At 36.0% G+C, this 21,695-nt stretch overlaps 2 protein-coding genes across 3 annotated transcripts; one reads left to right on the top strand and one right to left on the bottom strand.

Moving 5' to 3' along the window:
- Window positions 1-1,023: 1,023 nt before the first annotated feature.
- Window positions 1,024-10,844, bottom strand: efcab7 (EF-hand calcium binding domain 7). Its single transcript, XM_056258817.1, has 13 exons — window positions 10,486-10,844; window positions 9,939-10,150; window positions 9,703-9,789; window positions 8,815-9,010; window positions 7,546-7,667; window positions 5,641-5,782; window positions 5,358-5,467; window positions 4,148-4,308; window positions 3,850-3,983; window positions 3,094-3,242; window positions 2,217-2,426; window positions 1,325-1,432; window positions 1,024-1,157 (listed from the first exon to the last, which is right to left on the bottom strand). The coding sequence occupies exons 1-13, from the start codon at window positions 10,592-10,594 to the stop codon at window positions 1,077-1,079; spliced, it is 1,821 nt and encodes a 606-aa protein (XP_056114792.1). The 5' UTR covers window positions 10,595-10,844; the 3' UTR covers window positions 1,024-1,076.
- A 153-nt stretch (window positions 10,845-10,997) lies between these two features.
- itgb3bp (integrin subunit beta 3 binding protein) lies at window positions 10,998-21,237 on the top strand. 2 transcript variants are annotated; one of them, XM_056258816.1, is made up of 9 exons: window positions 10,998-11,069; window positions 11,572-11,608; window positions 11,817-11,889; window positions 12,196-12,268; window positions 13,567-13,645; window positions 14,020-14,107; window positions 14,285-14,341; window positions 17,477-17,525; window positions 20,911-21,237. In XM_056258816.1, the coding sequence occupies exons 1-9, from the start codon at window positions 11,065-11,067 to the stop codon at window positions 20,915-20,917; spliced, it is 468 nt and encodes a 155-aa protein (XP_056114791.1). In that variant the 5' UTR covers window positions 10,998-11,064; the 3' UTR covers window positions 20,918-21,237. The 2 variants fall into 2 exon arrangements, with proteins under 2 accessions (XP_056114791.1, XP_056114790.1); XM_056258815.1 differs by lacking the exon at window positions 20,911-21,237 and adding an exon at window positions 20,501-20,890 and having other exon boundaries at window positions 12,199-12,268.
- Window positions 21,238-21,695: the final 458 nt, after the last annotated feature.

Here is a 21,695-nt window from a genome sequence, read left to right as displayed (position 1 = left end):
ACAAAGTTTACAATTATGCAAGGTTTGCAAGATATCATGATATTGCAGGTTTCTTAAAAAAAAAAAAAAAAAAAAAAAAAAAACGGTCAAAAGCCAAGATGGAACAGTGTCTTGGATGCACAGAAACAGATGTGGCTGTCACTTTTTGAATACAATATTTTTAAACAAAAACCTATGAGCTCTAACAATACTAAATAACATATAGCCTACACACCCTGAATACACAGTTTGAAGAGAAGTGTACTTAATTGGTGATGATGGAGAGAAAAGGGGTGCATTTTAAACACTCCTCACATGTCATGTGACCTTTAGTGTCTTGTTCTACAGTTACAGTAGTGAAAGTCAAAGGCCAAAATAATTGACCGAAAGTTATAAATAGAAGCTTAAATCTACACGTGGTGCTAAAGGTCAAGGGTGAATAAAATGTAGGTCTGTGTGTGTAACACCAACACTCTGGAATTTGGATTGTATGTTTGACTGCTAAAACTGGACTATGGTCACTGGCTCAATGCCAGGATAATGCTTAAAAACTGAATTAGTGTATTTATATTGCTTTAATGCTTTATGTTAAATTGCCACATTTTGTTTAAGAAACACAAACTGATATAACATGTAATGTGATTGGTGAGGTATGTTACATTCCATAGTGAGGCCTGGGGTAAATGTGCAACAACACAAAACAAAATTAAATAAATAATAATAATAAAAATAATAGAATAATATAATTAAATACATTTCATAAATCAATCCATCCGAACAAACTATCCACACGAAATAATATATGAACTTGATTATTATTTGTTATGATTTCAATAAATAAATTATAAATACAGAAACAAACAAATAAAAAATATTTACTGAAAATAAATTTGCTTTATTTACAAAAAAAACATGAACATCATGAATGTAACTCATCGACTACATAATTAATGGTTAAGAATAATAATAACTTTTGAAACTATAGTAAAACTTGTATGTAATGGTCATTGTAACAAGCAAACAAAATGATGTTATTTATTTTACAAGCACTACATGATTTGTTATATCATAATAAATTCCCAACGTTACTGCAGCATTCACAAACTTGGTATGATGCTCTCAACGCAGTTGTAAGTCCACTCCTGTTGATCATTTGAAGCCATGACGTGCTGACACACCTGAACAGAGACCAAAACAGAGCACAAGTGTTAAATATTCTGCAAAATTGTACATCTGAGTGTCTGTCAAATGTAACTATAATTATTAGTTCTATGGGGAATGCACCCCACCCTGACCCTACAAAAGAAACTGGCCTATGTTTGTGAGTTAAAATGGTGTATCTCACCATTTTAGTCCTAGCAGGAACCTCCACAGCAAACATACTCATGCCTCTGCTGCTCACACAGTTCTTGCTTTGTTCATTGTTGATGTGCACCGTAACCTTCTGATTGGACTATAGCAGCAAGAGTGATGGATACCCAGAATACAACAGGGAAAATCGATGAAAAGAAATTACAGCTGTAATCATTTTATAATCATTAATGAACAACAGTGAATTATATAGAGTACCGTTCAATGGTCAGTAAATATTTAGTGTTTGAAAGAAATTAGAATTTTTATTCAGCAAGGTTGCGTTAAATTGATCATGTGACACTAAAGACTGGAGCAATGGCTGCTGAAATTCGAGAATTCAGCTTTGCATCAGATAAATAAATTACATTTTAAGTACATTAAATAATTGTAATATTATTTTACAAAAGTACTGCTTTTATTTTTTAGTTGAATAAATGCAGTCTTGGTGAGCATAAGAGACTTCTTACAAAATCTTACAGACACATTACGTTCTTAATAATAATACTGTATATTTCAGATAGTTAGTTCCACTAACTATGGCAAAATCTCAATTTTTCTTTGCAGATCTAATTCCCTTCTCTCTGTTAAACGTGTCTTTCAGCTGACTTTGTCTATATAATGGCAGATCAGGACATTGAAATTCTACTCATGGCCAGTGTTCCTTTCTATAAAGCATTCCAAACAACTGGAGGTTTAGTTACTTTGTGCTATTCTCAGTGAATGTTAAGTACAAGACATACAAATGTGAGGCCTACAAAGACATTTTTAAAGGGCTTTTTTAAATGAGAGATGGATGTCATGTGTCATTTTCAATAATACAAAGACTTATTTGGGTAAAAAAAAAAAAAAAACAGCTAAGTGACATAAAACAATAACCAACCAACCTTATTGGCAATGACTGATGAAATTCTGCTCTCTCCTTTGTATGTATAAACCAAGACATTCTCTTGACCCTTCAGAGATCTAGCCTCTGCTTTTGATGTGATAGACCTCTGTACAGAAGAATTCAACATCTTGATCCCAGAATCCAAATGAACTGCCTGAAGAGTAGCCTTGACATCCTCACAGTAGACTTCAATGACAAATGGACAGGCCTGATGGGATAAAGAAAAACTTCAAAATGTAAGGTGGCTATAAGTAAATTACACAAAAAGTGTTTTATTTTAGAAATAAAGGACATGTTCTCTAAACCCTTGCAGGTTTTACTATTTGAAATTACAAGACTCTCTCATGGGCAATGTTGGGGTAACGCGAGTTACGTAATCAGATTACTTTTTTTCAGGTAACTGGTAAAGTAACGCATTACTTTTAAATTTCCAACAAAATATCTGAGTTACTTTTCAAATACATAACACTACAAGTTACTTTGTTTTGCCGTTTATTGACTGACACCTCTCCTGTCCCCATGTTGAGAGAAATCGGGAGTAATGCAGAGTTGTGTGCGCTGTGTAAACATCATGGACTAAATGTGAGCAGGCATTTACTCATCTCACCGGCACAAAAACAGATTCAGTATTCCTCAAAATCAATAAAAACAGTGAAATGCATACTTATTTATTTCACTTTTGGACTTTTTTGGACAAGCAAGCCCAGCCCAGGTTACGCAAAAGATTAAACATACTACGCATTACTTTCCATTAAAAGTAACCAAGTAACACAATTAGTTACTTTTTTAGGGACTAATGCAAAATTGTAACACATTACTTTTAAAAGTAACTTTCCCCAACACTGCTCGTGAGTAAAGCTCATAGACCTATGTACCTCCACCATTTCCAAGCTTTGGTTGTAGCCCATGGCCTCCAAGGTGAGCCACAAATCCCTGGGGTCACCCTCCCGATCATTCGCTTCCATCAGGTTGAGCTTTAGGAAGCCTTGTCTAGTTAACTCATTTTTCCTTGTGTCAAAGTTCTCTACAGGAGAGCACATACTGTTATAGAAATAATGCATATGATTGGATTGGATTGGACAGTACTTCAAGATCTGGAAGCGTCATTTTAAAATAAATTACATTTCTGAAGACTCAATCAATAATTTATCAGAGGAGCCAAGAAAATGTACTAGGCAATAATGATTCAATTGCATCATCTGATTTTGAGAGCATTACAATCAGCATGAAACGGAAGTTAGTGATAGCCTTTTCTTCTCTATTGTGACATATTCGAGTAAAACAGCTTCTCAAACAAGAAGAAATGTAGGGCGGGACTTGATTTTGTCCATCAGGAATTGATTGGATCGTTGTGGATTGCTATTGCTGTGATGTCATGTGATTGACAGGTTGTCCCGCCCTTGTGCTGAAAAATGTCAGCAGGGAAGAGATGTTGTTGCAAGAGGAAGGGGGAGTTGTTTGATTAAAGATCACACAGGCACATGATTTAAAAAAAAATGCTGATGTGCATTGTGCATGGATAAATCGTTTATAATAAATACGGCATGAATGGTCAATTTTGATTTCATGGTGACTTTAAAAGCTCTGATCGATTATGTGTCCGCTTTATATACAGTGTTTGTATAAGAAACCTTTGCAGATGGCCCAGGCATCCTCATCACATTTCTCTCCACTGGTTCTCTGTTCAAAGAAGTTGTACTCCTCTAGGCTCAGCAGACCGCTGCCGTCCAAATCGATTACTTCAAAGATGTCAGACAATGCCGCCCTGAGGAACAAAACAGTACAGCATCTTTGCACACATGCTGTACATTATTCTCATAGATACCGGTACATAAAATAGCCTAAATTCAGTAATCAAACATACAGTATAGCATTAAACATAAACTTAATAGACTTTTATTGGGTCCCCCTATATTAGAACTGAGTAACTTGAACTCTTTGGTGAGCTCCAGCTCTCCAGACTGGGTGCGGTTGACTAGCTGAGCAGGTTTAGTGGTGGTCTTCCTTGTACTTTTCATCAATCTGCAGCCAGTGGTGAAGGGCATGAGAAGATATGAGCCGGCATTGAGCTCTCCTCTCCACACAAACTTCTGTTCATCAATCACACACAACATGAACATACATATCACTTACTGTTGTACAATGTAAATTACAATTCCAATGAGGCAGGATTTCATGTTAATCTTTATATTGATGCAGTTTTCCATTTAGTATTTTGATTCAATTAATTTAATACATGTACTGTATATAAAGAATATACTTTATTATATATTTTTATGTTTTAATATACTTCTTTGTAAATTAGATAAAAAATGGTCCTTCATAAATCACTTGAGTTATTCTATGAAATGACATTTGTGTCCTTCATATATATAATATAGATCATTTATAGAATTTTTTTGTAAACACATCAACAAAAAGCTAGTAATAATATTTTTTCTTTTTCTTTCTTCATGAGGAGGTATTAACAATATTTAAATATAAATGTATTAACACATATTCACATAACATGAAAGTAAAATATAGCCTTTTGTGTTTATTCGCGTTGCGTTTATTTTCCGATGTCAGCTGACATAATGTATTATTAAAAAGTTATAGTTATAATTTGTGTACCCAAGTAATGTATCAACCCCGATAATGTAATATTTGGCCTAACTCATAATGCCATCACCATGCATTTACAAATTGAAATCACTTAATTTTCTGTTTTGTTATGTTTCTCAGAGGAACAATATCAAAATATAAATATTGTTACCATGATTTTAAATGACAGATCATTGAAACGTGTATATTTGCACAAAATATATCAGCATTAAAATCAACCCTTTCTTTTCTGAAGGCATAATTATATCTGAACATCCATTCATATTAATTAGTTTAGCTTGAGATGGGACAATGTAATAACACACACACACACATTATCTGTCTAATAGAATGTTTCATAATATAGAATGTTTAAAATATTAAATTATTAAAAGTCACAATATCAAACTTGAAAAGGCACTCATGTCATAGAAATACATTCTTATATTACAGCTGATAAGAAAACATGTCAAAATACTTTAAAAACAAGCAGATATTATAGTTTGATAAAACAAACACTATCATATGTAGATAGGAAAGTAAAGCATTTACTGACCTCCTTATCCCTTAATTCAGTAAAGCAAACCAAAGTTGAATCTTCTTTAGTCTTGTTCCCCATCACCCCATAGAGAGCTGTGTCCACACACATCCACGAGGAAGGCTTCTCTGTGGCATACACACACACACACACACACACACACACACACACACACACACACACACACACACACACACACACACACACACACCTGCTTATTTATTACTGTAGGTATTTTGAATAACTCAAAATCTGTACCTTCATTAACTTTAGTCTTTAACACTGTGTACAATATATTTACCAGGAATCGGGCTAAGATTGAGGGGCCGTATTGTCAGGTAGACACCGGTAGTCTCTGGGATATGCAGGCGATACTGGAGAGAAACAATCGTTCCATCTTCCTCCAGATAAAAACAGCCTCTCATTAGAATATGATTCCAATCCTGGTGGAATAAGTGTTAACACAGTAAAAAAAAAAAAAATCATTAGAAAAACAGCAAACATTAAACAACTGTAGTATAATAATTTCACAAGAAATGTTCTGGGATGATGAAGTTGAAGGTACAACCACAGGGTGACGCTATTGTAACATCTTTGCTAAAACGTAGGCATTCAAAGACCTGAGTGGAACAAAACAAAGTCCACGATTTTTTACAATAGTGCAGAAAGATACATTTCAATGCAGACCATCAAAATTCATACTATACGCAATAATAATGTAATTAAAAGAAAAAGGGCCTGAGGAAACCCATAAATCCTTGTCTAAAGCAAGTCTTTTTGCTCTTTTAACTGCTGTTGTTTAGGTCCAGCTAAAATGTTACAGCAAATATACTCTAAATCATCAAGTAATCAAAAAATCGGAGTCAAACAGCCTCCTTTCTGACCCATCAGAGAGTAGTTTTTGGAAATAAACCTTGTCCTCAGGTGCCACAGAGGCCTTTTAATGTTTAGAATTGGTTTATGCTTCTTTTCCAAGTGCTAAAAACATGGTTCTGAAATGACACTTCTTCAACAAAAGCAATTTCCTCCCAGAATTTATGCTGGGTTGTGAAACGTGTTAAGGATCAAATCATAACACTTGGGTGGTTTGTCCACCCCGAATCAAAATGAAGAAAAGCGCCCGAGGCATGTGTCTACTTTAAAAGGCCCTGATGTAGTGTCCCAAGGAGATGGGTCACTCGGCTGGACTAATACACTGCCCTGTCACCTTCCAGAAACCTCCGTAATTTAAAGTCTCGCGCACAGACCGCGAGCCACCATAAAAACACACAACCTGACCCTTTCCAATCCCTACACCCAATTATCAAGCTCCTGGCTCAGGTAATACAACAGGCTGGAACTGAGGCGATAGAACTTTCTTCACCCAAGAGCATCTGTTTTTTTCCAATCTCTTTGCTTTGACGAGCTTGGTCATTATTTTTCCGTGGTAAAGCAAACCAGCTGAGGTTAAAGTCAAAAAGAGTGCAAACAAAGGGAAGGAGATCAATAGCAGAGCTGCACTCATATCGACCAGGTAAAATTTGCAACCAAAAAGCTTCGATACAATAAAAACACAGCAAATGTATAGCTGCCCGTAAGGTGCTTGAGTTTACACAAAGTTTAGATTGTACTGTAGGCAAAATTGAAGCTGATGATACAGTAAAACAGATCACGTGTTTGTAACAATTTATTCCTAAATTGCTCATTCCATTATTACTCAGCTTTTATTTTTTTGTATTTTGTTTTAAAATATTAGATTTTATTTTAAAACGTTTATTTTATTTTAAAATAATATACTTGATTTATTCAAATGTGAGGTTGTATATTTAAGAACAATTTTAAAGTTTTTAATTAATTTTATTAATAAAAAGGTTATTTTTATTTTAACATTTATTCAGCAGTTCAAAATACACTGTAAATTTTGTTTTTTTAAATTGTAAATAATAAAAACTTTCATTTACAAAAAAAAAAAAAGCTATTTCAGTCGTTCTACTTCAAAATTTCACTTTAATTTCAGTGTGTTATTGTCTGGTTCTCTGTAATTGTTTGAGAAATTCACTAAACATTTGTTGTGATCTTTATAGCAGTTGTTTAATAATAAAAAAAATGTAAATGATATTTTGATTGCGTAATCTTATCCCAAACTTTACATCTCTTCTTAAGAGTTCTGTGAGAGATTTCAAGCAAAGTCCAAAAGAAACTGACATTCCTACAATGCAGTTGGTACCTGTAGAGATTTGGGCTCTGCCAGTCTGCCACTCTTAGTGCTGCCAGTGCCCATGGTGATGGCCGTGGATAAAGATGACCGACGACTGCGAGCTGATGATGGTCTGGATGAGGAGCGACTGTCTGTCATATGCAAACATAGAAACAATATGCTGAATCCATTATAATTAAATGTGGATCTTTATTACAACAGCTGCATCACAAAGCAGTCCAAAAAAATAAACGCACAATGCAGATAATAAAGAAATAATTGCGCATTTCAAAACAATGATTTGAATCACATTAAAGTCGACATGAAACGGAAGTTGCGATAGTCTTTTCATCCTTATTGTGATGTATCCAATTGAAACGGCTCCTCAAATAAGAAGAACATGTAGGGCGTAATGTAAATTGATTGGATGATTGAGGTTTTCTATTGTTGTGATGTCATGTGATTGACAGGTTGTCCCGCCCCCGAAAAACACATCATCGGAGAAGAGATGTCACTGAGAGAGGGAGGGGAAGTTATTTTGACTAAAGATTAAAAGGGCACATGAATTATATAATAATAAGGGCACAGATAAATAATTTATAATAAACTGCAATATTCTATCATAAAAACAAGAATTGTCCATTTAGATTTCATGGTGACTTTAAAGTTGAACACCACAAAGCAAAAGCAAATCCTCAGCTAAATCTTGACTAGTCCTGCACTTACTCATAATAATGACAAATTATTGCCTTAATCAAAAGGCTTTAAAAGTTCCTCCCCCACACAAACCCTCTATTGAGTTCACATTATGATGTATGGCACGAATCCAAATGAGTCCATTTCTCATCACACATGAGGGGAAATCAATAGCTAGACCATTAGTTACTATACAATAGACTGCACTGAGAAGAATGAAAACAGAATTGTTGTTTGCTTTTGTGTGCATGCACATGTGCAATCTGGCCAGTAAATAAGAACTGAACAAACCTAACCTGAACACGCTCATTCTCAATATACAAACGCCTGGTTTCACAGACAAGGCTTAAGATAGTCCCAGACTAAAATGTATGTTTGAGCTGTTTTAACTGAAAGCCACTTGCACTGACATATCTTAAACTATATCAGTGCCATTATTTTGTCTAAAGATGAACACCAGTCATGTTTTTGTCAAAGGCATATTTAGAAAAGCTACTAAAATGTCCTAATTGAGCTAAGGCCTAATCCTGGCTTAATCTAAACCCTGTCTGTGAAACCAGGGGTTAGTGTATTTTTATTTTTTGTGCAGACCCTGTATCATACCTTTCCTCTTTGTTGTTTCCAGCTCTGTTCTGGACTGTGTCTGTGCAGCTGAAAGCTCAGGTTGGGACTCTGAGCTCTGTGGAGGGTTTTCCAACTGGTTGCCAAAGTTCTGCCTCTTCAGTTTGGCATCAGCCTCAAGCTTCTCCAGTGCCGCGGTCTGACACTGTTCTGCTGTAGACCCGAGAAGCCTGCAAAACTAAACAGCAGCCTGACAGTCACACTTTACAGTAGGTGTCTTTAACTACTATGTGCTTACATTAGAAATCACTGTTAGGTACATTGTGCTTATTGGGTAAGTTTAGGGGACAGGTTTGGTGGTTTGGGTAGGTTTAACGGTCGGTAGGAGTAGGGGGTTACACTTTATATTAACGGTCGGTAGGAGTAGGGGGTTACAGTTTATATTAACGGTCGGTAGGAGTAGGGGGTTACAGTTTATATTAAGGTCTTAGTTTTACAGTGTAATTATACATTTAAGTACAGACTAGTAATAATAATTAAGTAAATGTACTTATTATAGGGTATGGGTTAGGATGAGAGTTTGGTTTAGGGTTAATTGCATATGTAATTATGCATAATTTTTTAGTTATTATTACTACAGTAACTAGCCTACATGTAACAGTAATAATAACACTAAAATAAAGTGTTACCGAGTAGGGTTACAGATATGAATTACATGCAGATATATATTCTTTAAATATAAGTAGCTACAAGGTTAAAAAGTATGTGCACAACAAGTGCATTGTATCAAATGTTTAATTCAAATGTTAGAACATAGTAGTTAAAGATATTTAATATAAAGTGGGATCAGCCTGGCTAATTCAACTCAACTATACTATAATTAGTCTATTTACAAAAAGTGTACTGCTGTGCAATGCTTGGAGATCGTACCTCTGCGTAGTCTAACTTTCCATCTTTGTTGACATCTGCTAAGGAAAAGATTTCATCCACTTCCTCGGGTGACATTTTTTCACCAGACTAAAACAAACAAATCAAAATACAAACCTGAAATGATTACAATAGACACACAACAAAGCTGTGTCCCAATTCATCCTTGGAAGGATGCAGCCATCTCTGAATTGGGACACAGCTTATGTTTGTGAAGAGAGAATTGATTTAACACTTACCGAAGTAAGGATTCTGCTGAGCTCATCGTGTGAGATATATCCATCACAATTTACATCAAATTTCTTGAAAATTCTCATTAGCTCGTCTGGTTCTGCTGGTTTTTCCTTCTTAAGGATCTCAAAAAAGTCATCAAAATTCAGCTTCTTGGTTCCTGGGGGCCAATATTTGTCTAAAGCTTTCTGTGATGGATTTCTACCTGCTTGCTGAAGAACTGAGACAAAACAGCAGAGATGGTTAACCTAACCTAACTAATATTTTGTACTGACATTAGATATCACTAGAAAGTCATTATAAAATATTTATATTTTAAAAAATATTTAAATGTTGACAAGTGTATTGGTGTTTGCATTACATATTATATTATATATGATTTGAATTTACATTATCTACAACATTATAGAATGTTTGTTCTTGAATTATAAATGAAGTAATGAATTAGGAATGAATTATAAAGTTTTACCGATTTATTGGTCTTATCAATAATATTTACCCTTTGTATTAAAGATCAACGTGCAGAATAAAGGTGTTGAGATGCATTATGCTCACCGGTGCACAGCTGATCTTTTGAAGTCATATTAACCAGGCTGGACCTGAACACAGAGAGATAAGCAGCCCTGCACGCCATATAAAACCTCTCTTCCTCTGAGCGCTGCATTATGAAAATATTGCCAACATGCAACCGAAATATCAAAGCATATTGTAATAATAGCTGTGAGCAAGAGAGGTGAGTCTGTAGGCTATTTTATGGTTGGTGATGTTGTTCACTATCGAGTCTGATTGCCATGGCTGCTGTGTGTAAACAAAAACCTCTTCAACGGTGCGCACTTTAAAAGAGATAAAGGAAACACATGCTTTCAATGCTTCTCATACAATATTTATTAATTAGATATGCTGTGCAGTATTTGTGATATAAACTTAGCAGGTAAACCCATCGTTACTCTAACAATATTATAACTCATTATGTGTGAATTGTCGGGTAAAATAGAGTTAGACACTATAGAAGCACAAATGAGTGTTTCCGGGGAACTAAATTGCTGCCGCACCGCGCCAAACTACAAATAAAAGCGCCAGTCTGTCTTATAACTTCAAGAAAGAGATATCGACTTCAAGAAGTAACTATTTAAAATGCCGTAAGTGTATACATTCATTTGGCTCACATATAACAACTTAAGTGGCATATAATTGTGATCATGCTAACATAAGATGGTAACTTTGCTATCATGGATGCTTGCCAAAATACTAACGATTACCAATACTTTTAAGACTACTATATAGCTAACATTTTACCAGTCCAAGAAACAATGGTAGTACCATGATACTTTTTGGAACCAATCATGTGGTTAACGTTGAATGTATCAGACTTAATTGCATTTTTAATAGATTTGAGTTTTGATGTTTTTTTTTTTGTACAGTATTTTAGGATAAATCATGATTCATTCAAAATACCTGTAGTTCAGTAAAGAGCAATGTGCAGGAAAAACTGGTATACATGCACATATGATATATTCTTGTATAGGGATCATCCACATAAATGACCAAACCCTAAACTAAACTGCTAAGGCATTACGTTGAAAATGCAAGAACAAAAAATCAAGACTAAAGTCTGCTGTCTAATTTCCCATAACGTTACAGTGTGAAGAGAGGCCTTCATTTACAAGACAAAGAAAACGTGAGTTTGCATACTTCTCTACTACAGATTTCAGATCAAAAACGGCCTTTTCATATTCTTTAAATGTTTATTATTTTAACCCATTGTTTGACTTAATCATATGTTATGAAAGTAAAGGAATACGATTTTTTGCTTCTTTAAAGTACAACAACAAATCTATACACAGACGTTTTGAAGGATGTAAATGCTTAATTTTCATCTATTTTAGAGCCCCGCTAAGAGGCATGCACCAAACAGGAACTATTCGCCTATGACTGGAACTCGATTAACAAAACCTGCAGGTACTAGAAACCACAGTCCAGCTACTGTGTCCTCTTAGTCCTAAAAAATCACATTTTGCCCCCCAGGAGTTTTCATTTTTATTTTTTATTGTCAAGAGAGTAAGACGTATGTGTGTTCTTTTCGCTTTTGATAATCATCACCATAAACGATCCCCTGCTCATGTCATGTTGTTTCCAAAATCTTGTACAGTAGGGGTCTCTTGTAATCCAGTGATAATGCATTTAGATTAGCTGTCTGTGTAGCCATTAATAATATCTTTGCTCATGCCGATTTGATAAATTGGCTGACATTTAGTGCTTCATCAGCAGGTAATTCCAGAGCAGGTGGGAAGAAAATGAATCCCTCTCAAACAAAAGAGCCCATGACAGATGCTGAGAGGTAAGGATAAAGAAATGTTGATGATTTCTGTCATTTTAGTAATACTGTTTAAGATTTTTTTTTAAAGAAAATGTAAAAATAAAAACACACTTTATTATGTTTAATTAATGGCCCATGCTTTAATTTTTGAAAGTTAGAATGCTGTTGTTGAGTTACTTTATTCAACTTTTTACTTGGTTATATTTTACAAAAACCAGAGTGCCATCAAAGTCTATTTTTATGAAGCTACTAACATTGGTATAACTGAAGCAGTGGAAATTTCTCCTCATTACTGGATATTTCCTTTGTCCCAGTTGGCTGATAGCCATTATGACTGATCAGAATTTAATGACAGGACATGGAGGGAGTTTCATCACCAGCGAAAAGCCTCGTTGATTTACATAGCACTAAAAATAGTTGGATAAGGAGAGTTTAAGAAAAGACCTATTTCCTCTCCAACGCATACTAACACAGAGCTCCGTGTGATCCATCAAGACAAGCATTAGTTTTGAATTTTATAGTGCAGTCATTTAAGAGGAAGCTAGTTAAATATATATAAAAACATCAATAAAGAGAGCGGGCTTATGATTCATTTAAGAATGTATTCATTTGGCGAGTCAAAGCTAAGAGAACTTCTTGTGCAAAATGTAGAAGAGATCTCGAGCGTGATTGGACGAAGGACCTTGTAAAAGATTTTGCAGACTCTTTAATATGTCCCCCAATATGTTTAAATGTGTATTAAAAATAAATGAATATCTTATTCTTAGTCAGCTTGTCCTCCCCGCAAAGATTTAGTAAGGAATATGAATATGATCCTATGTCCTTATCAAGCAAATATTCAGCAAGAATCTAATAATGTAATGCAATATATTTAATTTTAAATTCTAGCTAGCACATGCCTAGCAATTCAAGAATAAAAAAATAAAAAAAATCAGATTAATAAATATCGTATTAAAAATTAATGGTGGTAACACTTTACAATAAGGTCTCATTAGTTAATGTTAGTTAATACATTAACTGGCGTTAACTAACAATGAGCAATACATTTGTTAAAGTATTCCTTAATCTTTGTTAACATTAGTTAGCTCAGGTCCATTAAATAATATACAACTTTTGATTTTAATAATGTATTAGTAAATGTTGAAATTAGCATTAACTGAGAAATAATAGATTCTTTTAAATTAGTGTTTTTTATTGTTAGTATCAACTATTGTATCTAACTAATGTTAACACATTGAACCTTATTGTAAAATGTTACTAAATTGTTGTCTATTTTTTTAATAGTTTTTTTTTTTTTATATATACCTTTCCCCCCTCAGACTTCTGTTCCTCAGGTCTAAGGTGAAAAAGTCTCTCAAGGATCTCAGGAAATGCAGGCAACAGCTGGAAACATTATTGGTACGTGGATCGACTAGTAGAAGACCACAGTGTATCATGTGTAACTATTTACTGAAGGATTGTTTATTGACTGGCCAATTAGACTTCTAAACTAAGATTAAATCAGGGTCTGAAGTCTGAACCACCATAAACATTGAGGAGCTTCATACCTGCCAATATTTAAATGAGTGGTCAACTGATGTGCATTTTTATGGTTTTTATCTAAATGATTGCGTTTGGTCCCTCAATCATGAATATGTGGTACTACTGAGTTACTAGAGTTACTTAACTGTGGTACTAGATTAAGCTTATTTTGATATGTGTAGCTAGCTACATTTAATGCATCTTATTGAGGTTGCACACCATCTTTTAAACACAAATGTGTTTGTCTGTAGCCAGTAGAGGGCAGTAGTGAGCTGAGGAGTCTCTTTCTGATGAGTCCTGCTGATCTACAAACTGAACTCAAGAGACATGAAAATCTGTGTGAGTCCTTTCTTTGACTTTTCTGCTGTATATGCATAAACTGCATAATGCAAATGCCTCGCGTCTCAAGGTCACTTTATATACATTGTTTAAACACTTTATTTGCTTTTAAGAGTTCACATGACAAATTCTTGCTGCGTGTGAAACATAAAACCGATTTTTAATACTTTTTTTCAGCTGCTAAAGTTGCATCTTGCGCACATAGAGCAGACACAAACAAGGCTCATTTCCAAGGTGAGTGAATTTGGGAATCAACTGAATGTTTAGAATTGAATTCAAAAGTTGATTTATCATTGAGAACCATGAACGATAACACTTATCTTAAGTGGATATCCAAACCTAGTAATTCTGTCAGATCAGATAGCAGCCAGCACACAATTAGTTATGTTTCAAATCTTGAATGTTTCCCCACCACAACACACTCTTTGTTAGACTCTGACACAAGGATAAGTTACGTCCCGTATTGAATTGATTCATATTACTGTATGATGATTGTGATTTTGTCTGAAAGAGCAAGAGAAAGAAAACATTTTGTGTTCCACTTATATGTGAGTCATGATTGATTTCAAGCACTGAAGTTCTGGATCTTGGTCACATGGGACCTTTGAATAGCCATTTACGGGATTTGGTTTTTCAATGCGTCGTGCTCATTGACATTATTTTGCCCGATCTCTGCACAGATAAAAGGTTCTCTTTTTCTAAGAAAAATATTTCATTTTCCTAACACAAACAAGCCAGAACTCCTCTTCATGGGACAGAATTAATTAGATTATTTCAAGCACACATTCAGCCCCCAGCAAAGCTGCACTTGTGATTCAATCGCACAATAGTGATTTGATGCAACACAATGGCTGGATTGTGATGAAGTTCAGCATGTTTTTAAGATAAGGTCGGCTGAAATTGTTTTAATTAGTCACACTCGAGGACCTTTGCGTATATGTTGCTTGTAGCTCGACACCAAAGGAATGTCACAATCTTGATCACATGGTGGAGCATGAAATTTATCAATGTAGAAAACAACAACAACAGTACAAGAGTGTTTTCACATTTACGTCCCTAGACATACACTGACAATACACAAATGATTTAAGGCCACTTAGGAGTGTAATGTTTGATTGTGTGTCATAATGTGAAATTAGGACACAATGAACCAATATTATATTATATTATATTATTTACCAAAAGTTTGGGGTCAGTAAATTCTTTTTAAATTAGTACTTTAATTCAGCAAGTATGCATTAAACTGATCAAATGTGACATTAAAGACATTTATATTTTGAAAAAGAGATTCCTCTTTCAAATAAATGCTGTTGTTTTGACTATTAAGCAGCACAAATGTTTTCAAAATTGATAATAAATCACTAAATCAGCATATTAGAATGATTTCTGAAGGATCATCTGACACTGAAGACTAATGGCTGTTGAAAATTCAACATTGCATCAGGAATAAATTACATTTTTAAATATATTCAAATAGATATATTATTGTAAACATTTTAATTTGGCAAAGATTTTTTCTGTCATTTGTGTTATGAAAGGCCTTTTTCTGTGTTGGAATTGTAAACTCAAATTACTGTCCATGAAATGTCCATGAAAACAAATATTTTCACTGAAACACAGATAAATATGGACTGTTTCAGGATGCAGTTTCAGTTATCAAACTGAACATCCGAGTATGTCTACATTGTCCTGTACAAATAATGCGTTTCGTTCTCATTGCATTTTAGTAGGATTTGTATAAGTTTGAAATGACCTCATTGAAGTTCCCTAAATAGTGTTTGAATATTTATATCTAGCCCAGAAGAACTATTTTTGGCAGCAACATTATTAAGCTTTAAATAAATGATACTTAAAGACAAGTGATAATCACAGTAAATAAATGCATTATACTGCAATGCTGTAAGTAGTTGAAGATGTTGAAACTCTCTTGGGACACCATTAGATCCTGGCCCTGGATTTCATAGAGACACATCATTGCTATTAGAGTTCTCAAACACCCAGTGTCACTTGAGCCATACAGGAGCTGGTGCGGATGACATATGAGGGCGAGGATATGACACTACTCGTGTAAAAGCAAGCTGAGCACCAGGCAGCATGATACCGCCAAGACAGCTGAGAAAATCCACAAGGATATTTTAACTTTGACAGGCAAACGGCTGAATCCATGTCCCTAACGGAAGCCCCTTCCAACCCCCGGCAATCATCTAATGGCTTCCCAAAACATAACCTTGGGCGAAAGGGCAACTCAACCAGCAAGATGTTTATGGCAAAACTGACAAAAGTTTTTCCCAAGCATTCTAGAGAGGCAACCCCTCCTAAACAATCAGACCGACTATAAATTTTCTGGCTTATTCAGGTATTACCAAGTCCCGAGCGTTCACGTTACATGTTGCTGATGAGCGCAAAATGGAAAAAGAGAGAGCGCAATAATTCTGAGGCAAGTTTGTCGCCTGGACCGAGGGTATTGATTATTTCTGTGTGGCGAGAGATTTGGAAAATTCAATTAAAGGAGCTGAGCAAAGGATTCATAAATCGGCCCCTGCCTCCACCTCTTCTACGCCTATACGGAGACATTGTTATGTTCTAAATCAATGTTGCACTTCACAATATATTTTCTTTGGAGCATGAAAATAAATAACATTTAAACAGTTCTGCTTACCGCTGAAACAAATTTTATCTTCACCAAAGCCCTCTCCGTCTTCACGCGGCGGCCTCCCGTACACATCAGCAGATGTAGTAACGGATTTTTATGGCAAGTTTTCCATAAGAAAATCCTATATAATATGAATTTTGCGATGACAAAACGAGAAGGAAGGGGACGGATCAGCAGTATAAAAATTGATCAGGCCGCAGATGGGGTCGAGCTGTGGGAGATTTGTAAGACAGCCTTAATAGACTGTATTAAAAATTCCTTAAAATGTAATAAAACAAATAGGTTTTTGGTTCTTGGCTGGGACGGGGTCACAGACCCTGCTAATACCACATCAATCCTGGGCTGCTGAAGGATAAATGGCGTCTGTTTGGGGAACATTTGAGCCTTTTTGATGGAAAACTCCATCACAATTAAAGGACTGCTGTATATTAGAGGACTTTGGGTGGGGAGGGTGAAGTTAAGCAACTCTCAGCATGTGTTTTGGTCTCTAATATGTCCACACACGTCCTGAAGCAGTGTGAAATGCATTCAGAGGCATTTCAGATCATTTGCATTTAGATCATCTAGCAGTGACAGCGGCAGCAGTCTACAAAACCTATGACTGATGCTATGATTTACCTGATAAGTTACATGTGCACATGTCTCATTCATGAATTCACTCTCACGCTCTTAAACTAGATAAAGTGTGTGTTAATCTATCCATGTGTCTTTTACAGGGTTGAAACAGACTGGCAGCTCTTTTGAATTTCTTAAGGCAATCTTAAGGTATGTTTTCTTTTTTTTTCTACCAACCTTACCTGGGTTATCATTGTACTCACTGAAACTTTTAAAGCTTGTCACATTACACAGCTTCCAAGCAATCCTACAATTTTACAGTAATTAGTGGTGTTTTTATAGAGTAGGGTGGGCTGTTTTGACTTGGCCTAACCTAGCAACCACACAGAGCCCCCTAGCAACATGCTCACAATCACTCAGAACACATTAGCAAACGCATAGCAACATGCTTGCAACCGGCTGAGATTTTGTGACATCTCTCGAATCTTCTTCATGTGATATCATAGGACAAGAGAGTTATTTCTACTTGAATAATGCTTAAACGTAAACAAATTATTATAGATTTTTTTTTACAAATTTGATCATTTTAGAGTAATTTTACAAAACTACTAAATAGGATAATTTAATGCATTTACCGGTAAGTGTTGTATGTTTCTTTATTGATAAAAAATAGTGCTGTCAGTTACATAAAAGTACACACATACATATATATATTATATTATATTATAATATACACTCACCGGCCACTTTATTAGGTACACCTGTCCAACTGCTCGTTAACACTTAATTTCTAAGCAGCCAATCACATGGCGGCAACTCAGTGCATTTAGGCATGTAGACATGGTCAAGACAATCTCCTGCAGTTCAAACCGAGCATCAGTATGGGGAAGAAAGTTGATTTGAGTGACTTTGAACGTGGCATGATTGTTGGTGCCAGAAGGGCTGGTCTGAGTATTTCAGAAACTGCTAATCTACTGGGATTTTCACGCACAACCATCTCTAGGGTTTACAGAGAATGGTCCGAAAAAGAAAAAACATCCAGTGAGCGGCAGTTCTGTGGGCGGAAATGCCTTGTTAATGCCAGAGGTCAGAGGAGAATGGCCAGACTGGTTCGAGCTGATAGAAGGGCAACAGTGACTGAAATAACCACTCGTTACAACCGAGGTATGCAGCAAAGCATTTGTGAAGCCACAACACGCACAACCTTGAGGCGGATGGGCTACAACAGCAGAAGACTCCACCGGGTACCACTCATCTCCACTACAAATAGGAAAAAGAGGCTACAATTTGCAAGAGCTCACCAAAATTGAACAGTTGAAGACTGGAAAAATGTTGCCTGGTCTGATGAGTCTCGATTTCTGTTGAGACATTCAGATGTTAGAGTCAGAATTTGGCGTAAACAGAATGAGAACATGGAACCATCATGCCTTGTTACCACTGTGCAGGCTGGTGGTGGTGGTGTAATGGTGTGGGGGATGTTTTCCTGGCACACTTTAGGCCCCTTAGTGCCAATTGGGCATCGTTTAAATGCCACGGCCTACCTGAGCATTGTTTCTGACCATGTCCATCCCTTTATGGCCACCATGTACCCATCCTCTGATTAGGGGTGGGGGAAAAAATCGATTCTTAGATGCATCGCGATGCGGACGTGGACGATTCTGAATCGATTCACAATTGTCAAAAATCGATTTTCAAAAAAAAAAAAAAATTTTTAGATATATATTTATAATAACGTAATATTGACGGAACGCGAAAGACGGAACTCTGAAGCGCGGAAGTGCAGTGGCCGGACCGTCTGTGGCGTGCACATAACAGACGCGGACGCGATGGCTGAGCGCCAAATCCAAACACCCTCCTCGTTAAAAGCTGACGTGTGGAAATATTTTGGCTTCTGAAGTTGAAGGGGGAAAGGAGCTGGACAAGAGCCACACTAGTTGTAAGCTTTGTAGAGTAAAACTAAAATATTTCGGAAACAAGACACATGAAGCCAAATGACACGTTTCCAGCCAGAGGAGGAAAAACACTCGGCTGTAACGTTACCGGTCGTTGTTATATTATTAATTTACTACAAATATGCTGCTGCTAGTTCAGACACACATGTATTTTCCTGTTGGTTCTTTGCAATGTTAATAAAATATATTGTACGTTAATTCTTTATGGGTCATTACTTTGTACTTTTAAAGCAAAGTATTTATAGTCACACACACACAAAAAAAAGATTCTGATAATCGATTTAGCATCGAATCGCAGCCCTCTGAATCGTAATCGAATCGAATCGTGAGGTGCCTAGAGATTCCCACCCCTACCTCTGATGGCTACTTCCACCATGTCACAAAGCTCTAATCATTTCAAATTGGTTTCTTGAACATGACAATGAGTTCACTGTACTAAAATGGCCTCCACAGTCACCAGATCTCAACCCAATAGAGCATCTTTGGGATGTGGTGGAACGGGAGATTCGCATCATGGATGTGCAGCCGACAAATCTGCGGCAACTGTGTGATGCCATCATGTCAATATGGACCAAACTCCCTGAGGAATGCTTCCAGCACCTTGTTGAATCTATGCCACGAAGAATTGAGGCAGTTCTGAAGGCAAAAGGGGGTCCAACCCGTTACTAGCATGGGGTACCTAATAAAGTGGCCGGTGAGTGTATGTATACACACATTTACAAACTTTTATGTTAGATGCGATTAATCGATTTGACTGCACTAACAATACATTTATTCTTCTATTTTTGTTATATTTTTCACCTTTAATTTACAATGAATTCAACATGTTTATCTATATCAAATAAATGATGTTCTTTGAAACATTTCTAATCATCAAAATTAATGTTTCTTGAGCACCAAATCAGCATATTATAATGATTGTAAAGGCTACTGAAATGTCAAATATATTAAAATAGAAAACAGTAATATTTCTTATTATTACTGTTTTTACAGTATTTTCGATCAAATAAATGCACCCTCAGTGAGCATAAGAGACTTCTTTCAAAACCAAAAAAAAAAAAAAATCTATCATACAACTTTTGACCGGTAGTGTAATTCTATCAATCCATTTAATCTCAGGCTTAAATATTAATGTAATATGCCAGAGATTTACAAAGACTTTTACACGCAATATGCTTTTGTTTCATGTAATGCTGTGAGCAGTTGCAAATGGAACGGTTCTTATTTTGGCAGAGCTGCAGCTCTCTGTCAGCGTGTTTGATGTACACCGAACGTCCTGTCAGTCTGAAAGCGTCGAGACGTCTGAGGAGGCTGTCAGTCTTTCCGGCGTAGTCAAAATGAGACAGCGCCACCGACATCTTGCCATCCCATCTCAGACACATTTACATTCAATTCATTCTCTGAAAGGTCCCCCCCCCTTCACCAGGAATCTGACAAAATGTTGATTCTACAATACACGGTGTGCTGCGTCTCTGCGAAAATAGTGTTCTTACCGCTGGCATACAGTCCCATTAGGGCTGATGCAGAGAGAAATGTATGCATACACATATTTGAGAAAGCAACAAATGTGTAGAAAACTACACACGCACAGATATACTGGAGGTAAGAGTATTCATTGTTGATCTGTCTCTTTATTTTGGCAGCCGCTGAGGGATAATTTCTCGATGTAGGACATGGGCGGCAGCTGGTGCCCCGCTCAAGGTGGATCACGTAACTCTCTCTTTATCACTTCTAGAGGCTGTCTGAAGGACAAAAGCTTAGGCTGACCTAACAAAACACACACTTGTCACACACTTTGCATTGCTACGGTCTGTTGAGATGAACAAGAACAGCATCTCAGAATTCAGCAATTTGGTCTGTTTGCCGTGGGCTGTTAAACTCACTGAGTTCAATATCTTTAACCAAGCACGGCATGCAAGATATGGTTATTTAATATTAGCACCATCCATTAAAATTGTATCACGCATCCTGCTTATTGTGGCTTGCTGTTTGTTTTACAGGATATTGTGTAAGACAGTCAAACAAAAACCGATTCATTCTTTCCTGATCCTATGTGGCGGCTCCAGAACTCGCTCAGGCTGTAACACACTAGCCCCTTTGTGACCTGATAACATTTATAGTTGTAATGGATTTTTTTAATGGCCGTCATTAACTCGAACAAAGAGGGGTGAGAAAGATTGCTTGTACTTTTTTCCCCTTGGTATTTCAGCTTTACAGCATTATGTTCTGATATGTCTGCTTCCATCATTTTTGTTTTACAGCTCATGAAGTTGAAGCATTTTAATGCGTAGCTTTAGTACTAGCCTCACGTCTTTAGTCACGGCCAAGATGATTCCACTGTGTTAATGAATATTTCTCTTCATTTACTACTTGGAAAAGTCAATTAAATTCATACTTTTTTTTCTTAAGTTTGTTTATTTGATGAGAA

Source organism: Rhinichthys klamathensis, unplaced genomic scaffold (genome assembly GCF_029890125.1).
Source record: "Rhinichthys klamathensis goyatoka isolate OS25496 unplaced genomic scaffold, OSU_Roscu_1.1 h1tg000160l_1, whole genome shotgun sequence".
Taxonomy (NCBI): domain Eukaryota; kingdom Metazoa; phylum Chordata; class Actinopteri; order Cypriniformes; family Leuciscidae; genus Rhinichthys; species Rhinichthys klamathensis.
The sequence above is the reverse complement of the archived record's forward strand: the minus strand, read 5'-3'. Positions and strand labels throughout refer to the sequence as shown.

Excerpts from the sequence above, each read along its gene's own strand:
- efcab7 (XM_056258817.1), bottom strand. The coding sequence starts at position 10,594 with ATGCAGCGCTCAGAGGAAGAGAGGTTTTATATGGCGTGCAGGGCTGCT. Across the intron at positions 9,011-9,702 it reads GAAAGTTAGACTACGCAGAG|TTTTGCAGGCTTCTCGGGTC; the intron begins GTACGATCTCCA and ends GCTGCTGTTTAG. Across the intron at positions 7,668-8,814 it reads GGAAACAACAAAGAGGAAAG|ACAGTCGCTCCTCATCCAGA; the intron begins GTATGATACAGG and ends TGCATATGACAG.
- itgb3bp (XM_056258815.1), top strand. Across the intron at positions 11,890-12,198 it reads TCGATTAACAAAACCTGCAG|GTAATTCCAGAGCAGGTGGG; the intron begins GTACTAGAAACC and ends CTTCATCAGCAG. Across the intron at positions 14,342-17,476 it reads AAACAAGGCTCATTTCCAAG|GGTTGAAACAGACTGGCAGC; the intron begins GTGAGTGAATTT and ends TGTCTTTTACAG.